We start from the raw sequence: 22,479 nt of genomic DNA, 5'->3' as shown, positions 1-22,479 counted from the left end.
AGGCAAATCGATTCCAGATAATGGATTGACGCAGAGCTTGTGAACACATTCCGATACACTGGGTGGCGCTATTCACCTCTACGTTGGTTTGGATACTCAATAAAACAAAACTTTATTAGCAACCGCTAAAGACTCGGTCCTCTTTCCCAAATGTTGATACATGCGGTGCAAGACAAATTTTCCTTTAGCATTTCCTTTAGCATCTACTCGGCGCGCCACGGCTCGTCTCGGTTTAGTTGTTTTTCCATTACATTGAGTACCACCTCATCGTGGGTTGAGTCGTCATAGCACGGTGGCCCGAAAGTCCCTTACCGTCATTTTTGTGCGACACAAACGCAATGCAACAATGTACATGGAGGCGATAGTACACCTGCTGCTCGGTCTGTGGCTTTCTGTCAGATTCAGAGTAACAGAAGAGTCGGAGAAAGCTGAGAGCGGCGAGTCGAAACACTCAGGAGACACACAGGAGAGTTTGGGAGGCGATACAGCAGTATCAAGCTGAAGACAAGAGGATATGAACGAGACGACATATAAGGGTAAGCTAATGCTAGTTCGCTAGCTATCGTGTATCAGTCCTGTGAACGACCCTGTAATGGCTGCAGTTTGTCGCTATTAGGTATTAAAATATGTATGCTGTGTATGTGTTTCAGATGCTCTCTGATGAGACTTCATGGGATTTACCTGAAGCAGCAGCACATGAGCCTGCAGTGGCACAAGGTGTAGAGGAGGAGGGCAGAGATGTACAAGATGCACTGATGCACTACGTGTCATGCAAAAGTTAAAAGTTGTTCTTCTTGTTATACTTCTGTTTTTCTGTCCCCGGACCGCTATTGTTTTCTTTAATGCAATTCTGACAATAAACTTTTGTAGATGTGTCTATGCTATTGTTTGTTTGTGAAGGTTAGCAAGATTAAATAAAAAATTAAACGCCAAAACATTAAAACAGCTGTTTTAAGAAAATTCCAGTTTGATAAATCAGTATTGCTTTGGTGTAATTCAGTCACCAGAATTATGAACCATAAAGGAGTTTGTGTTAAAACATGTTAAATCCCATTAAACACAAATACATTATTAGGGAATATAGAATTGTTTGGTTCAGACTGTTGACTCTTTTCCTACCAGTGTCTTAACAGACAAAATGAAAAGTTATGATGCAATCACATAAGTCACAAAATAGTTTATTAGTCAGCAGCAAAATCAAAACTATTTACAATGTGCAAAGTACAAACTGTGGTGGGCCTCTCCTACAGTGGAGGGCTAAAAGTAAAACTATATACAACTACAGGTGCTGGTCATATAATTAGAATATCATGAAAAAAGTTGTTCATTATTTCAGTAATTCCATTCAAAAAGTGAAACTTGTATATTATACTCATTCATTACACAGAGACTGATATATTTCAAATGTTTATTTCTCTTAACTTTGATGATTATACCTGAATACTAACAAAAATCTCAAATTTGGTATCTCTGAAAATTAGAATATTGTAGAAAGGTTCAATATTGAAGACACCTCTAATCAGCTAATTAACTCAAAACACCTGCAAAGGCCTTTAAATGGTCTCTCAGCCTAGTTCTGTAGGCTACACAATCATGGGGAAGACTACTGACCTGACAGTTGTCCAAAAGACAAGCTTTTTCGTGATATTCTAATTATATGACCAGCACTTGTAAATCTCAAGTCTATGGGAGGTGGACTCGCTCACACTCGCCGGCTGCCCACTGCCTACCCAGCTACCCCAGCTGCCCCAGCACACCCAGGAATGACTGGTTGAAGGCAGTATTCTGGGCCAGCTTCATTCTCTCTTGCCTCGCTGAGGAGCAACCAGATGTTCTCATCATGCTGGGCATGACTCCACTCCTCCTCAGCCTGCATCTCCACAAGTACGCTAGGAAGGTCCAATTTTCTGTGGCCCCCTTTCCTCTTGCCTAGACCAAAGACAGAAAAGTGATCAGAGTCAGCTTTAATGGCCAAGTAAGTACACAATATACACAGAATTTGGTTTCGGCTGTTGGTGTCATCCTAGGAATATGGAAGAGAATAATAAAAAATAAACAATAGAAAGAGGAACAGGGAGGAAAAAGAAATAGTAGTAAAATAGAACACAATATAAACAGAAATGTACAGCTAGACTGGAATGTATGAACACATTAGCAAAATGGTAATTGCTATAAACACAGTAGTGGCGATTTTTGTGTACAGGGCACTGTAGTCCAAATGTCCAGGGTGAGTGGGGTCTCTGATGATGTTTTCTGCAGTCCGTACTATGGGCTGTAGTCTGTTTCTGTCCTGCTGTGTGGTTGATCCAGAGGTGCACAGGACAGATTGTATGACTGCAGTGTAGAACTGGATCAACAGCTCATGTGGCAGGCCATGTCTCCTCAGCTGTCGTAGGAAATACATCCTCTGCTGAGCCTTTTTCAGGAGGTCCTGAGAGATTGTAGTCCCCAGGAGCTGGAAGGACTCCACAGCTATGATGTGATGTGTTTAGCCACCCGTCCATCCATTTTCAATCATGATCATGTCTTTGATACTTTAATAAACTTCTGGCACTCTTCGCTTTAACCAAAGCACAAGCAGTAACTGCTCCACCACAAACAAAAACGACGTGGTGTGAACTTCATTTCATCCTGTGCACATTTTGGAGTTGCTAAGAAGAGCTGTGTTTTCTCATTTTTATGTATATTTTCATTCAGTTTCACAGCTACCTAGTGACTATAAGAAGAATGGTTGCAATACTACACCGCACCAGAACGTAAATTAATTAGAGTGACTTACTTGTTAAATCAATAGAAAATAAATGCAGCTGCATGTGTTCTGTTTATGTGTCACTGTAGCTACATGTAGCTTTCATCAGGCGTTCCTGAGCTGGCTGCTGCACAGTTTGCATTTACACCTGCCTCAATTCTTGGTCATTGGTCTCGTTGTTCTGATCATGCTTGCAGGCATTTACACCTGTAGTAATAATAATACGAAAATCAACCATGCTCTCTGTTTACCGTGTCTTACCGGTGATAAGACGTTGCTGTGACGTGCTGGTGTCGGTGTCCGAGCTGGTGCTGGAGAGGAGACAGGGCAGCCGGGGGCTCCGCGACGGAGGTGGAGTAGGCTTCGCATGTGGAAAGGGATTCTTGAACAGAAATAAACACTCACTCTAAGTACAAGAAAAACACGGCATGCTGACTGAAGTATTAGCTTCTGAGAGCTAAACGTTAGAAACAGCAGCACGAAATACAAGCAGAGCACGGAGTTAGCGCCGATGGCTAACTAGCTATCTTATTGTCTGCTACAGGAGACAACGACGTTACTTTCTAAAAATACTTGTTTGCTTAAAAGAAGGTTGCCACCAATGGAATAAATGATGTATAAGTTTCTTGAAGTCACAAAACACTCACCGTCCTCGAACGTCTCCAACAATGCAGCGGCTGAGTCTCCCTCCTGTTGCTCGCCGGTGCGGTGCCAGTAAATAGCTTCCATTAAACCTCTTCCAACACCTCCTGGTTGACCCACGCCGGCCGTTGTGGTCCTGGGTGGACCGATGGTCACTTTTGAGCTTTTTCAGCTTCTCCCTACACTGCTTCTGTCCTCTTTATATACAGTCTACTGTATATGTGAGCGGCCATCCGCTCAGAGACCTCCTGATAAACTTTCTCCGTCCAGCTCTCTCTGTATTCTTTGGTCCGCCACCAAAGACAAAGTCTCGACCTCTTCATTCACCCACGGTACAGGTCTGGCTGTCACATTAAAATTATGAAGAACAGAGAGTTTCGTGAAGAGCAATGCACACCGTCGCTGTTTACAGTCATTTTTTAATGCAGGATTTTGTTTTCGTGCTGAAGTTGCTCTGTGTCGTCACTCCCTGTCCAATCAGTGGCCTGCACTATGTAAACGCCACATTATCGGCTCATCTCAGCTCGCTGGGAACCTCAGCCGAGAAGGTGCTGAAAATTAGTCCGTATGGAAACGCTCGCAAACAAAGATGAGACGAGCCGTACCGTGCCGAGTAGATGCTTGTGGAATCGCGGCTAAACAAAGACGAGCGGAGCCGTGCCGCGCCGAGTAGGTCCTAAAGGAAAAGCGCTCGACACTCCGAGCATCGCTGCAATTTGACAGGCTGGTAATCCACAAAGAACGTGATGTTCCAGAACTTCCCTCGGTATGCCAAACGCCCTGGTCCCTGTGTGTGCTCCTGTTGCACCCTGGTACCAGAAAACCGGCGGAGTACTTCCTCTAAATTTGCAGTCACTCTACGGTCAACATCTTGGTCGGAAAGTGCGGAAATAACTTCAACAACGTCAATAAATTCCTCTGCTTTACACGCTACATGCTCGCGGTAAGCAGGTCCTGCTTCCACATACTCTGCAAGGTCTAAAATATCTCTCACCAACTCTCTAGAAAGTTCACAGCGACTCTCCCTCTACACAGCCTCCATGTTTAGAAAGACTTCTACTTCCGGTTTCAAGGCAGACAAAAGCAGTGGATTAGACTAGATTCACGTTAGTCCCGCCCACGGACTTTGACGGGCGAGGTTGACAGATAAAATTAATTCATGATCCACTGCAACACAAGGACCATGAAATAATTAATTAAATCGTGAAATAATGAAATATGTTTTTTACTTAAAATAATTGTTATTTTAATAAATTAATGACATATTTAATAACACATTTATGTATTTAATTCCAATTTTAATTAATTAATGACATATTTAATTCCAATTTTAACTAATTAATGACATATTTAATTATTTAATGATATATTTATTTAATAACACATTTAAGTATTTAATTCCAATTTTAATTAATTAATGACATATTTAATTCCAATTTTAATTAATTAATGAAATATTTAATTCCAATTTTAATTAATTAATGACATATTTAATTAATTATTTAATGATGTATTTATTTATTTAATTTTGGCACTTTTAGTCCTCCATAATTAAATAGACAGTATTAGGACTGAAAAGTGATCACAGGGCAGAAGTGGTAACAATCTCCTGAAGAAAGTAATTATTTTATTTGCTTCTCTACATTTAATTTATTTCCTGGTTGTTATTTGTATGCTTTAATACACAAAGTATGATTTCTCTCAAACTTGCTGTTTCTTTTGATGGTTTTATTTAATAAATGTGGCATTGAGGTGGAAAGTTATCTTGTATAATTATGTGTTAGAAAGTATAATTTAAATTGCCAAGGTAACTCTGGCACCTTAGTAGCAATGGGTTGCTTTGTATAATACAATCATAGAAACATGTTTACAGGAGCAACTTTGTGTTGACATGTTGGCTACTGCACAGGGAAATGATACTGAATAAGTAAGAAAACAGTAATTCTTGACCTATTGATCCTTTGTACTGATTATGGAATTAAAAATTATGAACAACTGTTTTCTCTTTATTTTAGATCATCTTTACAATTATTATTATTATTATTATTATTATTATTATTATTATTATTATTATTATTATTATTTATAGCTGAGCAGTTATTGTTTCTACTGATGCTTGTCAAGTCAGTTTGTTTAAATTTCCATGTTGGCCTGTACACAAAAAATTGTAGTTTAAAAAAAGGATGTTCTAAAATTTTAAAACATGTACCTTAAGTCTCTATTAATTGTGATACATGTAATGAACAGTCAAAACATCCGCAGTCAGCATTCACTTAGAAGAATAAAAATAACATCCACCCAGATTTCTTGGCAGCTGTCGTCTCACTGCGAGAATGTTTCAATGTGGCCTTCAAGCTGATTTTTCTGAGCACACCTCTGAGTCTGATTAGCTTTTCATTCCATTGAGGTTGAGAAGTTAGACAAGGTTAACTTCTAATTTACTGTTGGTTGGTGGGTATGAGTCTGCATTTTGTTCTGTGTTCCAGAGGTTGGATGAATTGCCTTTAGAAATATGAAAGAACATAAAGATTGCTTTCAACCTTTTTCAACCCTGAGCCTGTTTATTATTTTGCAGAAGGTTTCAGACGGACTTCTAATTTCATGTCGTGAATGAACTTCACTGCTCTCACTGATACAGTCCTCATAAGCCCTACCAGCCATTCCAACACACTTCACTTGTACCGTCTGAATCACTGAAGCAAATCATTCAGAACTCTCCTGCAGTTCTCCTTTTAGTGTGTGAGTTCGCGTGCATGTGTGTGTGTGTGTGTGTGTGTGCACGCCTGTGTGTGCATGCATACGAAGTCAAATCAAATGTATTCATGAAAGCTCTTTTAACAAGCACGTTCGTCAAAAAGTGCTTTGATAAGAACAAAGGACACAAATTCAGATGAAACTACAGATAAACAAAAAGAACAAGTGTGTGTGTGTGTGTGTGTGTGCGTGTGTGTACGTGTGTGTGCTTGATGGATGGGAGGTTTAGTTTTGAGTCAGAGGCAGCAAAAGCCTAAGTCTGAGAGTGTGTGTAGGATGAGCCTCCTACCACGTCCCTCCCTGTCTCTCATCAACTGTCTCTCTGCCTCTCTGTCTCTATCCCTCCCTCTCTTTTATGTGCCAACATGTCTTCAGAAAAGCATTCTTCGGGAACAGATTAGTAATTTGATTGCCGATTAATTGATTGATTGCGGATTTTTCACGTTGAAAGGTACACTAAACCGTGAAAGTTTATGTGGGAAGTATGAAGCCAGACGGCACAAAGGCAGCATATAGTGAGAATATACCGCCCGATATATGATCTGTATGCATCCTTGACTGTGTGTACGTTTGTGTGTGTCTATGTGTGTGCATGTTTCTATCCCTCACAGTGATTAAAGCAAGTGGGCGGCAGCAGCAACTGGTCTGCCTGTGTGGCTCTGCATAGCAGACATGTTTCTCACTGCTAGATATTACTCATTTCCTCAGCCCTTTGCACACACAAACATGCACACACTCACTTGACACACACACACACATACTCACATACACAACACAGACACAGAGACGGAGCGCAGGCTCACAGTTTTTTCCCTCAGTTTGGTGGGCTCGCTGGTGTTATTTCATCCGTACAGAGATCAGAGGCAGTGTGTAGCTGGAGGCTGCTGATATCTGCGGGTGTTGTAACTGGTGGTAGTGCTGTGGAGGAGCAGTGTAGCACAGTAAGGAGCTGAGGAGTGGGTAGACCCTCTGGGAGGACTAGAATATGAATGACTGCCAACACTGGGACGTCTGCTCATCCCGCACTAAGGTCAGTCTCACATCACATCACAACAACTACCAGCTCCATCAGCCTGTCTGTCTGCTGCTACATTCTCTCTTTTGGATAAGAGCTGCTGCTTGTCTGTTGGAAATAGCAACATAGGGCTACAAGTCTTAATTTTTCTTTGATAGCAAACTAAGTGAAACCGGCCGCTAATATTCTGTAGTTCTGTTGCTCTGAGGTTTACAGTCATGAGTGTGTGGAGGTGCGCTTGACAGCTCTCTGGGGAAATGCATGTTAAGAAAAGGCGGGATGATGTGGAGCAGCGTAAATACCTGTCAAATATGAAGTTGTTTGGAAGTTGCAAAATGCAAAATTTTTTTCTTTTTAAGACAAAAACATAAATTCAAATGGTTTCCGGCTTTTAGTTATATTTTTGTTTTTGAGTTGCAAAATGAAAGAGACTTGTATTTAATAATAGCGCTTCAGTAACAAATCAAGAGCCTTGAGGAATATTTCTTTTTAAGGAACGTGTAACATCATTATGCCTGTAATCAGTCGGTTTGATATATTTAAGTACTACAACAACAGTAGCTCCAGCTAAACTGCAGCTCTGTGTGCATGTCTGCACAGTGTAGGAGTATTCTGTTAGAAGACATTTCTCTGCAAACTCCTCCACATGCACAATTGTGTTCTTTGTTTTCTTGTACTTATTTGGCAGGTTTATATTAGGTCTATTTTGACAACCTTGGCTGTCAAAATGACAAGGGCGTAAGAGTCATTTGAGGACAAATACTGAAACCAGATTTTTTTTTCAGTCGCAAAGAATCTGGGCTGAAGTTAACTTCTTGTACAGCAAAAATAGAGTGCAGAGATTAAAAGAAGTGATATTTGACAAAATTCAGACCATTTGAATGCTGTGCGTAAACTGCATTGTGAGATATCTTTTCTATGTCTGATTTTTGAGATGCTGTTATTGTTTCTATTTATTGTATTTCTTTTGAATTTGCAGTTACTTTAACATGTTTAATACATTTGCGAGATAAAAAATACTAATTTTCTTTTTTACTTACAGAAAACTGTTAATAAATATGTGCATAGATTTGTATTGATTATGTAAAGAGTTCTGCTGGTTACTGCCGTCCGAAGGCCTTGCATCTCTTGAATGTTTTATTTTTTTTAATGAAGTCAGTTATTGCTGTTCTTCAGGATTAATGTTTTAGCAAAACTTTAATATATCACTTTCATTGGATTTCCATCACAACAGCAACATTTTCACTGACCCAAAAATGGTCCATCGTAAGCTTTTCCGATGTTCTACTGTATTACAGCTGTCCTGTCTGCGTGTGGGACAATAAATCCCCCTCCTCTCACCACCCAGTTTTCAGTTTTCCACTCAGATGCACAAACAGCTTGCTCCACTCTAACACTTATTCTCTTTTTGGACCAAGTCACTTGATGAGCAACAGCGTACCCGCCTCTCCATGGAGTATCCCCATCTAACCTCTCTAACCAACTGGATGTGTGTGTGAGTGTGTGGACACAGTTGCCATGGCGACAGTGTGGCGGATGGTGAGACGGCAGGGAGTTGGTAGGCAGTTGAGACAGACTTGCGGGCGAGTGCGGGGCTGAGTGGCTGCACGGAGCTGTGGTGTTGTGGCGGCGGCAGGAGCAGCGACGGTGGCGGCAGCGGCGGTGCTGGTGGTGGCGGCGGTGGAGGGAACAGCTGGGCTCGCAGCGCAGCAGCCATCGTTTCAAAAGAGCTCATTTAAAACATTTGGAGAAGAATTTGTGGAGCTCCCCCGCACTTCTCACTGAATGAAACAAGGCTGCAAAATCTCTGACACGTTTGAGGACTCAAACACAAACACACATGCACACAAAGACCTAAACAAATAAACACGTTCGCATAATTCTGCCAGAGACAAAAATTGCACGGGCGAACATGGCATACATGCATGCACACACACAAACAATCACACATATTTCCCCGCACTCCTGCTGTGACACGTAATTAATATGCAAAGGCACATATCCTGTATCCACAACAACTGGTGGTAATATCAACAGTGTTTCTGTCAGCTTTTGGGTGGGTGGCGACCAGCTTTGCCTATCACTGGGGGAGTAAGTACAGCTGCCTGAGGGAGCATTTGCATGTCTGCTGCTGTCCATGTGTGTGCCTGAATAAGAAGGGGTGGGGGGGTGGTAGTTGTAAGCTTATATAGAATACAGAGAACACCCGACGGTGTCGTGGGGGCGGTTCATGAAAGTGGTACAAAAACATATCTACATATTCCAATCATCCCCCGAGAGTCAGAGATGAAAACTCTCCTGCTGCGAGTGCTCTATGTGTGTGTGTGTTTTTGCACACACATACTGCACTGCCTCTGAACTTCATTGGCTGCAAAATGTATTTTTAGCCCACATGTGGGAGTAATGTGTTTGAATGAAACGAGTAAGTTGGGTAGTTTCAGTCCCACCACACTGCACATAGGTAATGACTAATTAGCAGCAGCTACCAGAAAGCTAAGAGTTTTTAACCTCTTTAAAGTAGTTTGGAAGAGGGAGTCACTCGCTGATATCTCTCCATCTGTCTGATTCAGCCAAATGTTTGTTTGTATGTCTGACCAGACTGACAGCTAAGTCTTAACTGCAACTGATGCCAGGACCTGACAGACTGTTCTTTTTCAATGTTCACACTTAATCTCTGTTACTTCTGTCTCTGTCCCCTCCCTCCCTTTCACCAACCTTATCTCTTCTTCTGTCCTCCTTCATCCTGTGTGTAGGTGAGTGGTGCTTCAGTACAAAAGAATCGACAGTGATCTGACAGTGATGCTGTGTATCAGCCTTCCCCTCTGTCTGCGCCCCTCGTTTTCCCGTGAGGCCCATGTGACCTAGCCTACACCCACACACAGGGGGCCCCCACTGCCGCTGGAGCCCACCCATGAATCCCAGCCCTGACCGCGGCAAAGAGTGCCTCCCTCCCAAGAAGAGGGAGTCTCGGCAAGGATCAGCAGAACACCACGTCCCTCTGGATGAGTTTAAACCCCCTGTGCCGCTCCGGAGTCGGTCCAGCACAGGGAGAGGGGAGGGAGGCAGGGATGCCAGTGACAGGGACCGAGTCCTGACTAACCCAAACCCCCATCTCCTGCACACTCCTCCACCCCTTCCTGCCCCAGCACCAGGCCTCCAAGTGCCCATACCATGGCCCCTCAGCTACTCCCCCTCTGTCTCTCTCCCCCTTTTCCCAGGGCAGGTCAGCGAGAGGAGGGGCTCAGTGTCTCCCGCTTGGAGAGATGATCCCCTCGCCTCAACCCTGCCACACCACTCCAGGTGGCTTAGAGGGGAAGGTCCCCTCTCATTGCCACCTTCCCCATCTTCCTCCTCCACATCCTCCTTTAAGACTCCTTTCCCAGCCAGTTCTAGAGAGATGTGGTCCTACATTAACAGCGGTCGGCGGGAGTACAGCTCCTCTCTCTTCTCCCCACCATACTTGTTTAGCCACCACTCTCTTTACCCCCAAGACCCAAGCTTAGTTGATGCAAGACACAGGTACTTGGGCAAGAGGCCAAATGGCCTGGATGGGCCAGGCAGCAGGACTGCCTCAACCTCCAGGCCTCTGATCACAGGAGAATATGGGAACGATAGCAGCAGAACCAGGCTGGACATCAGTCCACACAGCTCCCATGCCAACGGTGGACGGAGACAGCAAGAGGATTTAACATCTCGCGTCCACTCTGGAGGGCCATTTTTGTCAGACTCTCAAGCTCAGGAGGGTCCTGAGCCACATTCCTCACTGCAGGACAGACATCTGCATGGGATAGTTAAGACTAGTTCCAATTTACTCTCCACCAGTCCCCATCCCCTCGGACCAGACTCCAGGGCAGGTAGAGGGGGACTGCTGGACCACCTTGGCGCCACTCCAGCTGAAGCCCAAATCTATTACTCTTTGGGTTCGGTGTGCCACCCCAGCCCTGAGGCCCAGGCCTACCCACTCTACAGCTCCTCAGGAACATCTATGTACAACCTGCACAGGGAGCCAGGACCCAGGCAGCACAATCTAAGGAACTCACCACACTCACCCCTGTGTCTGCCTAACAGCCATGACAAGTCACAAAGAGACCGGGACAGAGACCAAGAAAGAGACAAGGTCGTACAAAGGGACAGGGAGCGAGGTAAAGACAAAGAGAAGCAACTACACCATGACAAAGACCAAGAAAGAGACAGTGAGCGCGAGAGACGACGGGACAGAGAAAGAGACAGAGGGAGAGAGTTGTCTCCTCCTCATCACACCTCATCCCCAGCCCTTCACCCATCTCCCCCTGCACTCCTACCTCACTTCACCAAGGGATCTCTGATCGAGTTGGCCAGCGGGCGGTTGAAGCGGGTGGAGGAGCTGCGGACCGAGGACTTTCTGAGGAGTGCGGATACCTCCCCAGAGTTCCACCTCAGCACCTGCACTGTGCTACTGATTTCCCCCAGCAGCACACAAGGCTTCAGCCACCTGCAAGTCCACCTCACAGACCGCAACACTCAGGTCAGCCTTCTCTTTAGATATATGCTTCAGCTTACTCTTGAGTAACATACGTGTACATTACAGCATACTAAATTTATTTAAAAACTGCATGACAAAGTGAATGTTAATGCAAACCAGTTACTGTTTAGACCACTGTTACCTTGGTCCATTCATGTCGAAATACTTTAGCTCAGTTTAATTCCTTTTAAATTTCACTACGTCAGTCAGATTTTTGTGATACAAAGTGAAAGACATGAGAGCTCTTTTTTGAGTTTATAACAATGTTGTGGTTTTGTGTAGGAGTTACTGAAGGTCTTGGTGGAGTATCCATTCTTTGTGCAGGACCGAGGTTGGTCTTCTTGCTGTCCCCAGAGAACCACACAGCTGTATGGGCTGCCCTGCCGCCAGCTCATGGAGGGTGATGTCTGCCTGGCCCTCACCCCCACGCCCACCCAAACGCACCGGACACACTCGCGTACCAGCTCCAGGGCCCATCGCACACACCTCACCTCCAAGGCTGCAGCAGAGCCCAGCAGCTCGCACAGGGAGGACATGCCGCCCCCACCTCCTCCTCCCCCTCTTCCTCACCACCCGACACCTACCACGCCAGCGCCTCCATGCATTCTGGCCGCGGAGCCTCCAGCTCAGGAGCAGCAGCGTCCACGCAAGCGGCGCTGGTCTGCCCCGGACACCCTTCCCTCAACCGGAACTGATGAAAGCCTCTCGGATTTACCTCATGGCTCAAAGCTAATGAAGTGGCAGTAGAAACTTGCACATGCACACGCACACATGCATACTTACACACAAACATGAGCACATACACACCCTCCTTGTCTCTGGTGCGCCCACCATGACAAACAATGGCGAGACCTCAAGGCAGGGTTGCAGGGAAGGAATAAAAAACAACTCAACAAATCGCTGCCCAAAAGATTAATCTGCATCACTCTAGTCTAGGACTTGTTGCATCTTTCCTTTCCTTTCCTTTCCTTTCCTTTCCTTTCCTTTCCTTTCCTTTCCTTTCCTCAACCTTACTTAGCACAGCCCTGAAGGGAGCAGCAGATGAAGGATCTCTAGGCGGCTCCTTACAAACACACTGAAGACATTTAGTGAGACAATCAAGCACATGTCTGTGTTCACTCTGTTTTTGTAATGGTTGTCCCACACACCTACTTACTGAAAGTGTTTGCTGCAGGGTATTTTCAATCAGTGTTATGAAAGTAAACGCTATTGAAGAAGTGCAGATATATATGAACAAAAATCGACTATATATATATTACATTACAGATGTTATATACAGTAAATATGCTAAACAGATTTAATGCAATCTCTCTGTCAAATTTGCAATGCATTTTCGTTTTTTTTTTTCTTTTCTTGCTTCTGAGCCGATGTCTACGTGTCGGCCTGGGCAGGCAAGGTGAATGTATGAGCAACTCTTCGCCTTTTTTTATTCTTATCACTGGGAGTCATTTCAAACAATTGTTCGTCAAGGCATTACTCTCCAATATGTTCTTAACATTATCTCTGAGAAAGGGAGAACACTAATGAAAACTGCGTAACAGACAATCCCACCCACACAGACAGGTCTGTGCCACATCGCCTCGACACTCATGGTGTTTTTCCATTAAAAACTGAATGATGGAAAGAGTAAAAAGTGCAGTATGGCTGAAGAGTAATGGTGCTAATAACACGTTGGAACATGATGCTTTGTGAATACTCTTGACCCCTGTGTACTGTACGCTTCTGTTCCCATCTCATTTTTTATGTACTGTATATGTTTGAAAGCAGGGAAAATGATGAAAGTATTTTAAATTCAGATACGGGTATATCCTCCGATTCAGCACACTCTCTCACTTTAGTTTGTGTTTTTTTTTTATTTTCAAAAAGAAAATCTTACCTGTTGATTTTTCTTTTTAAATGTTATAGCTACAAAAATGTATATTTTTAAAAATTGTGAATCTGTTATATGATGTTCGCTAGAAATAAAGGAAAAAAAGCTTTATAGATTTAATTAAAAGTGTCAATTTATTCACTGCATTTGCTGTAAAGTACTATGATTTTAAATTAGCATTTAACAAAATGTTCAATATCGGATTAACATAAAATACAGGAACAAGCTGCATTACATGTAAATAAACAGCCTGTTTTATTTTGATAAACAAGATGTTTGCATAACAGCTAACTGTTGCCGGTATAGCTGCACAGTGGACAAAAAATATCAGTAGAAGATAAAAAATAAAGCGCATTTTCTGAATTTCCCTTGATGCATGGCAAACAGAACTACAATGCAGCCATCATTTCTTCATTGTATCTATAACTCTACAGAAACATTTTCTGTTGCTGAGGCTGTCTTTGATAATGATTGGAAGGAGGAAATACAGCCTCAGTATTCCACTTGTATATTGTCCATCCCTACCGTGACACAGGGTCACTTTTCCAGTCTTCCTACATTTTCTCTGACTCTGTTTTGGAGGTGAGATCCAGCTGCTTCTGCTCAGTCTCTTCCAAGTTGAACCTCTGCAACAGTTCCACTGCAAACAAGGGAACCACCTGGCCAATAGGACACGGTGCAATACATGATCAGTATGCTTATGAGGCCCTCTACTGGTTGAAAATGCTACTGCGGTGCAGGAAGCGGACATGCTCCGAGGAGGATAAAATTTTTTACATACTTTACAATATGCATTATAAAAATCAGATGGGAGTTTCAAAGGTCAAGCTCATGGCGCATTTGAGAAATTTACATGGTGGATAAAACCCTTGACAGCAACACACACCAACACACTGTTCACATCACTGAAGTCTCAATATAATTCTGCTTTCCCTCTCTTCCAACACATTTAAACAAAAAAAATGAATTTATGAAAGGAGAGTGATAGGAGAATTTTTAATCATTGTCTATTTACAAAATACTTTTATCTAAAAAACTGCAATTGTGATTTCTGCTTCACAAGAAGCTCAGAGGAAAATGTACCTGTAATATCAGGGCAAATTTGGTCTGAAAATGTTATACACTTTGAATGAAAACTTACTGTGAAGTTAATACTATTTTCTTAAAGTCCCTGATCACCTGGATAATATATTGTAAATAATGTCTAAATTGTAAAAAAAAAAATGCAAAATGTGAATTAATGGGCAGAGGACATGGTGAGGTGAGCAATTCTTATTCCTTTTCTGCCTACCTTTGCCATAATAAGCTTCCTGTTTTTAGGTACGTTGGGGTCTGGATACTCCTCTCCAAAGCAGAGCTCAATCTCATAAGGAGGTGCAGGTCCCTTCCCTTGTAAAAACATCTGGAGCGCTGTGGAAACATAGTGTGTTCAAATTGATCATACCAAGACTTTGCCTCTGTGCACAGAGCAATGATGTGAACTATTTTTCAATAATTCATATTTTGCTCTATTTGTATTTATATGACTGGTAGGTAATGAAGTCAAACTGTTGTTTTGTATTGTTTTTTGTTCAGAGACAGTATGTGTGCATTGCCTTACCACGGAGAAATATAGGTACATCAAGCAGTCTGAAGGTCTTTTCTCGCTCCAGTTTGTTGGGCCGGTCAGTGTGTTGGGCTGTGGGACCGCTCCAATACACTCTGCCCTGGCAAAACCGCTTGATGAACAACCCATCCGGGGCCACCCATAATAGCACACCTCTCTCCAGGTGACAAAGAAGGCGATTCATTGCTTCAGCCATGCTAGGCGGCAAGGATACAGAGGCTGGGGAAGGGAAGGAGAGCTGTTGGGCAGTGCAGGGTCCATAGATCCGTTCGTTCCCCAGGGGAACGTGGCCCTGCAAGATGAAGCACCCATCTGGACTCCTGGTGGTCACTTTCATCACTATCTGGCCCTGGTACAACAGCATCACCTGCATACGAAAGTCTGTGCACACAAAATGCAGCTTGTGTTCCAGGTCGTACAGTTAATAGGCTACAGCGTGTTCATTTGGTATTGTTTCTTGGCATAATCACCAACGCTTTCTTACCTGACACAAGGAAAGGACTGACGAAGGTTATAAGAGCCGGAGTCTCATTTGTATTTTTTTTGCCTGTTATTTCACAGTACATGTGCTCCCTCATCAGATCTTCTAAAGCAGGACAGAGACACAATCCAGTCAAAACTTTCCTAATACTGTATGCATATCAGGAAAAAAAGTCTGTTTTTGTTGTTGCTGTTTTTACTTTAAAGTTCACAACAAAGACTCCTACCAACATGTCCATCTAGGTGCAATAACACTCAGAAGTGGTATTTAGGTCTCATCTGAGTCAAAACAAAGCCTAATATATCCCTCAAGAGGTCCATGTGGGCCAAAAATTTGGCATACAAGTGAAGCAAACAAACCCAAACCACACCCCACACAGTGCACTTACACAGACTTATGACTGGGCCAAGGCCAACAAGAAGTAGGAGTTTATATTGAAGAAGGAAGGCGTACTTTTGGAGACTTTTAGGGATTTAGAGATCTTTTCCCCCTAGCACAGATATCCCATTGACAGAGTGGGAGTTTCTATTGTAGTGACAAAGCATATACTCTCTTGCCAATTTCTCACCCACAAAGCACTGCAGCCAGGGAATAAAGGCACTGAAGGCTAGCAAATAGATGAGTGTTTATGTACTGGAACACCCAACGACTAGTCTGCAGTCAAGAACTAATTTGCCAGGATCCAAACCAAAAATTAAAAGCTGAAAGGTTCACAAAGAACAATCAATAAACAAGACAACAGAGTCTACAGCAAGGCCAACAGCTCTGAGCAGTGCTTTCAGCAAAATTTTAAAGGCTGACATTGATCTCTTAAGTTTTGCAGGTATTTGCTCATGAACTAAAGTTTAATAAACTGGCACAATGATGGCGCTGGATGATGAGTGGGGAACATGAGTGTCTTTGGCAATTTTATGCCAATTTACCTGATAGTTGTTGAGACATTTAACTCAAAACTAGAAATATGAACCTCATGGTGGCCATACTGGAAAAAATAAGCCATTAACACTGATAATGGACACATGTGCAAGAATTTTATGAGAGTCTACCTTGTTTAAGTTGAGGTATTTCAGTCTAGACCAAAGCAGCGGACTGGCCTATGAGCGACAGACAATTTTTCTAGAATGCCACTTAGCACTGCTAAAAAATAACAAAAAAATTTCAAAACAGCCCGTTGTAACCCCTAAGCAAAATAGAACCACTCTCAATATCCTATTCTTGCCTGTGCATATCCAACCTGATGCCTGCATTTGCCCAGTCATCATCTGTCATACTTAAAGGGACACAAAAAGGGGCAATGTTGGAGTTTGGAGGAAGTGTACCCGACCCATTGGAGGGACATAGACAAACATATTCACACCCTGTTTTGATTGTTCAAATGGTATCAACTTGACTTCACAATTTTTAATTTTCATGTTATGGTTTATTTTTGTAAAGTAACTGTACCCGAGTTAGCGAGCAGCTAATTTGCATGTGTTGTCAGTGGGCAGGTAGACAAAAAACAACCACAGTGCCCTACATAGAACAACATAATACATTTATGGTGATCAGCGTGAGGTAATAAATACAGTCAGTAAATACGATAACTACAAGGCAATCAATAGTGGTGACAATTTTGATTCATGAGGCTGGTTTTAAATACTGCAAGGCTTCCTGAGTCTCTAATGTTTGTGGGGATGGAATTCATTTCCACACAGCTTTAACCTCAAAATTGAGGAAACTGTGTTTTTTAGGGTATTGTAGTGATGGTGACCATTTGGCTTTTAATCTAATACTTAAAAGATTTGTTTATAGTGTGAGCACACAGGCTTGAGTGTAGTCACACCTGTCTGTAACCAGGTTGTACTATAGTAACACAGATGGGAGAATGTACAAAGAGCTTTACAACAAATGAGGACAACTGGTGCCTGATGCTTTAACAAAATATTCAGATTAAATTTAACATTACCAACTTTTTTGTAAGACAAATCGGCCGACAATCCTACGCCCACAACTCGATTGCCTCTCTGACACTTACTGTCATGATTCTCCATAACCATTCTGTAATGCAGTACCAGTTTGTGTGTATAAACTTACCAGTTAATGGTTTTGCTTCTTTATTTGCTGGAAATGATTCCTTGTGATGATGAAGCTACAGAAAGAGAAACCAAAGTTAGGTACACATCACATGATGCTTATAGCTTTCATAAGATTAGGATAACATTGTTTTCAAGACCAGATTAGTTTAAAAATATTTTTCCTCCAATGCTGCACGCCATAGTCAAAACATCACTGGTTCAAATTAGATAAATAATACATGATTCAATCCCAAGGCAAAACACATTTTACTGAAACTAAGAATTGATGATCTACAATAACCTTTTTACTGGAATTCTCTCATTGATAAATACAGTAAATGAACAAAAATAACAGAAATAACGTGCCCTAATTACAACAAATGAATCGAAGTGACCAAGTTCTTCATCTCTGTATTACAGCTGTGTCCACTGTGAGAAAAGTGTATTAATTGTATTAACTCTATTAACTGCATTTTGTTGATCCACGGCTTACAGTCTGTAAGTCTTGTCTTACCTGTTTGTCCAGACACGTGGGGCTCCTTGGTGACCTTTTAACCTGGTTGATTACTTGATCCTTTGTCTGGGAAGTCTCTGAGAAAAGAAACAAGTAGGAAAAATCAGTGCAAGAAAATACTCACATTCTATCATGACAGAAAGAAACTCAAGAGATGTCAGTTAAGAAAAAAATAAAGTTTATGGGAGAATACTTGTAAAGTCAAAAACTGTAAATTAAACATTAAAATCCTTATTTTCATCTTGAATTTATGTAGCAGACTTTAGGACCAATGCTTTATAGCTGCAGATATAATCAATATGACAAACACTTTTCTTAATTTTTACCTGCTGGCTTGGCTGGCGCATCATGCTGAATGCGGTAGACCTTATATGGCTCAGTGATGTCCAGCTGGTTGCGTTCAGGGACCTCCTGGAAGTCTGTGCTTTTGTTAAGTGCACATCGGAGACGGGTTTTCCACATGGTGGGATCAGCTTTATCTCTCCCCTCCCTGTATTTGCCCTTGTACACAGCCCAGGCCTAAACATAAGGATTGAAATGTGAAATGCTTACTTCTAAATATAAGTCTGGAAAAAAAACATGACTGGCATGGAAACAACTGGCGAATCTGAGAAGTATATGTATTTCAATATGTACACTCTATTTTATTGCAGTTTATTAACTGGCAGTGTCATGTTTGCTTAACATGTAAATTTGTCTGTTATTTAATATCTTTACAAAATCTATCTTAGAAAGGTTAAGAAGAGAAAGAAAATCACAGATCATTTTAGCTTAAAATATATTTATATTGCTCATTATGTGGACGCCCACAAGTTTCACTGACGTGGCATTCGGTGAATTGAGAAAGTCAAATATTAAATTCTGCAATCATTTATGATATTTATAGGATGAAACTGGCCTTCTGGTTTATGCTGAATATTACATTATTACAGTGATGATCTAAAATGTTTACATGCAGTGACAGTGGCAACATTATTATTTAATTATACGTATTAATAAATTAGGAAATTAATTCACTATTCAGGTTTCTGTCATTTATCACATTGCTATAAGTGAATGAAACCAACAGAAATGGAATCAACTGAAAGTCAAAATAGCCTTGATGAGCGGTAACAGGACTGCAATCTTTTACTTACCACACTAACTTATGGTGCTGCATTCAAAACTTTATGCAAGTAAAAAGCACCAAAAAATTCAGATATATTCTCCAGTACATGGTCCCTGCCACTGTTTTATATATCATGTTTATGGATTACTATCTCTGCTGCATTATTGTGAATCTTACATTTTCCTGCAGCAGATGTTTAAGGTTAAGCTACTGATACTGTTTAGTAGTTTAATTCACAGAAATGCACTGTATTCTGTAGTTTATATAATATATCATCTGTATATGTTATGTATGTCCTTCGACATCTAAAATGTGGACATTTACAACTATTATACCAACTATTATAAGAGTTATTCAATAGAAATAATAACAGTTTCAGGTCATCAGTGTAAACTAGGATAAAACAATCCTATTAAGAACAAAATCTATTTTCTTTTACAATGTTGTTTTAATATCAACAAAAAGAGGGATTTTTACGTGATCAAAGAAGAAGAAGAATTATTATGTATTATTATATTTTAACAGATTTAGTTTTTATCTGGTATTGTACTTGTTAGATAGATAAGTAAAAAACAATACTGAAAATAATATCAATAACCAAGTAATTTTACCGCCGTCGATTGTCAGACCTGGATCAGTTTGAACACATTTAAAAACGTGCGAAAACGCCATTTATTGCATGTTTTAGAGTGAACTGGCAGAATGTGCGGACCTTGAACAGAGCTGCATCCTCCGTCTGCTTGTAGTCCTTCTTGGCTGCGTGTTTCCACGGGATCCTGAACATGGTTTTGTCCTCATCCTCCCAGCTCAGCCCTTCATACCTGCCGCTGTCTATCTGAGCTACCAGCCACTCTTTCAGGTGCAACTTGGCTCCTTCTTCCATCTTCAACACATGCTGCGTCTTCTCAGGAGCAAAACCTCAGACAGACATGTGCAGAGCAGCCCCGAGCGCACAATTAAAGATCCAAACTTTTATTCTGATGTGATGATCAACACAATAAATCGGCCTAATTACACAAGGAGGCTCGCAAATTGTAGACAAACGAGTCTCGCCGCAAACTTAAATGCAGAAGTCGCACCTAAGATTGTAACTCTTGGAAGCGAAAGCGAAAGTTTGGAGCTCATTTGATACTTTCGGTTTCCCCCCCTCTCTGCTTGCTGCGATACAGAGAAAGTTCAACCTTTGCTACGTGAGGTTCATGAGTGGGGGATGAGAAATGAAAAAACTATTAGTGCGACAAGAATACAAAAAAACATGCTGCTAGTCATTTGGTTTTATTTATTTTGGAGTCAGTCTGACGTTGCCAAATAGAGCAAAAACCTCATCCAGCCACCTTAAATTCCAAAAAAAAGCAAAGTGCTTCTTAGTAAATGCTTACTAGTCAACAAATCTGCTACTTAAAATAAAGTTTTGTTTTGCTAACTTGGAAATTCTCATTTGTCCCCACAGTTTTCAGAAACAGAGCACCAAGAAGCATTAATCACACTGGCCAGAATGACACACACGCACGCACGCACACACACACACACACACACACACACACACACACACACACACACACACACACACACACACACACACACACACACACACACACACACACACACACACACACACACACTGACAGTCATAGCGAAACGTTCATGTGAAAATGAAAGTATGTGGGTGTACAGTTTTTTTTTTTCCCAGAGACCACTCCTTTAATCTACAGGGTTCATGTTTGTCACTGAACATGCAGCCACTTTTTTGCCAATGATACTGAAAGAATCAATGAAAATGCTAAGTTCAGAATAAGATAAGAGGTGTAAAATATAGAAGTGTCAGTGTGACAGAATGTTTAAAAGTTTTAAAACAGCCCAGCAGAGGGCAGTGTATATCTGACTGACTCAACCAAACATCCGTCCACCAGATAATAAGCAGAAGTAATATGTTGCATTGACACGAGTGCAAAAACATCAGTGCTGTTATTAACAAGGCCCATATATTAAAGTGCCATCAGTAGGAGGACTTCTGTTACATCTAGTTCGTCAGCCGGGGATGCTTTTTGCTGATCTTTGTGAGTTTACAGGAAACTGTGGGGTGACACAAAAATCTACATATGCAACGTCTGAACTTTTAATATTTCCAGTGTCAGGCCTGCATTGGCAAGTTATTGTATCGACAAGTACACTCAAGCACCTAGAGTGGAGTAAGTCATCACAGTCTGAAACTTTGGCCTGTTTCAACCATCTTTCTCTTCAAAGAATTTGTTTTAATGTATGAAGCTTTCACTAATAATAGCTAATAGTAAAAGCTAATAATGTTGAATTTCAAAATTGTGGATAAACTGTCATTTCAAGCTTTTTTTTTGTAGGCTCATCCCATGTTGGGTGCTCAATACCACAGAATCACCAGGTGGATACAAAAACATCAATCTTGTTGTTAAAGTTCAGGGCTCAGACATTAAAGTACCTAATCCATTACAGCTGTCAGTCACTTTTACTTATTGCTGGTCTTGGTGAGATGACAGGAAACTGTTCCGATACTGGAAACAGCGGGGTAGCACACAAATCTACATATGCAGCCTCAGTGAACTCCCTTGCCTTTACTTCCATCGTCAAACCTGTGTTTGCAAGTCATTATGTTAGCAAGTAAACTTGTACACCTATAGTTTCAGCCATCTTTCTCTCAGTCATACTGTGATTATTGTGAGACAGTTTCACACCTCAGTTGACCAAACTTTTAAAAAAAGTTCATGCCTCACCTCAAATCTGTCAGATTTTTTTTTCCCAGTGCGTATGAACATTAGGAAGCAAAACGTGTAAAAGTCTTGGTCACAGGTGTTGTAACTCAAGTCAACTTTTGTGTGGCTTTCTTCGCACCAATCTGCTGCACAATAAGTCTCATAACTTGAGAAACAATGTAGCTAGAGTCTTGAAATTGTGCGGGCTCACTGATAGAACAATACAAACCAGTTACATGATGGTGCAAATTTGGTTTAAAAAATTAACGGTTTGTATCATTTCTGCAAAGACCATATTTACATATCAATGAGCCTGCAAAATTTCAGGACTCTAGCTACATTATCTCTAAAGTTACGGCACTTCAAACACTGATCCACAGATTGGTGCAAAGAAAAGAGCACAAAAATCGGCATAAGCCTACATTCTTTAAGAATTTTTAACCCAAAAACTAATATTACCTA

The 22,479-nt window shown here is 41.5% G+C and overlaps 2 protein-coding genes across 5 annotated transcripts in view; one reads left to right on the top strand and one right to left on the bottom strand.

Annotated features, from left to right (window-relative positions):
- The window catches only part of zmp:0000000926 (ataxin-1-like), a 21,988-nt gene extending 8,311 nt beyond the window's left edge, over nt 1-13,677 (top strand). The window contains exons 1-3 of one of the 2 annotated variants that reach the window (XM_023299278.3): nt 5,510-7,175; nt 9,914-11,664; nt 11,944-13,677. In XM_023299278.3, coding sequence (XP_023155046.1) covers nt 10,072-11,664; nt 11,944-12,408 — 2,058 coding nt within the window. In that variant the 5' untranslated portion in view covers nt 5,510-7,175; nt 9,914-10,071 and the 3' untranslated portion in view covers nt 12,409-13,677. Of the gene's footprint in view, nt 1-5,509; nt 7,176-9,913; nt 11,665-11,943 lie in introns of those variants that run through there. The other variant, XM_023299279.3, reaches the window with a different exon arrangement.
- On the bottom strand, nt 13,647-22,479 carry irf10 (interferon regulatory factor 10). Of its 3 annotated transcripts, none has more exons than XM_023299283.3 (8): nt 20,007-20,840; nt 18,513-18,705; nt 18,187-18,263; nt 17,692-17,746; nt 15,622-15,720; nt 15,132-15,518; nt 14,823-14,941; nt 13,647-14,190 (listed from the first exon to the last, which is right to left on the bottom strand). In XM_023299283.3, exons 1-8 carry the CDS (start codon nt 20,175-20,177, stop codon nt 14,086-14,088), a joined length of 1,206 nt encoding a protein of 401 aa, XP_023155051.1. In that variant the 5' UTR covers nt 20,178-20,840; the 3' UTR covers nt 13,647-14,085. The 3 variants fall into 3 exon arrangements, with proteins under 3 accessions (XP_023155051.1, XP_023155050.1, XP_035799283.1); XM_023299282.3 differs by having other exon boundaries at nt 15,622-15,723; nt 20,007-20,837; XM_035943390.2 differs by lacking the exon at nt 15,622-15,720 and having other exon boundaries at nt 15,132-15,356; nt 20,007-22,479.

The sequence above is a fragment of the Amphiprion ocellaris genome, chromosome 8 (genome assembly GCF_022539595.1).
Source record: "Amphiprion ocellaris isolate individual 3 ecotype Okinawa chromosome 8, ASM2253959v1, whole genome shotgun sequence".
Lineage (NCBI taxonomy): Eukaryota > Metazoa > Chordata > Actinopteri > Pomacentridae > Amphiprion > Amphiprion ocellaris.
This window is presented reverse-complemented; position numbering and strand designations above follow the sequence as displayed.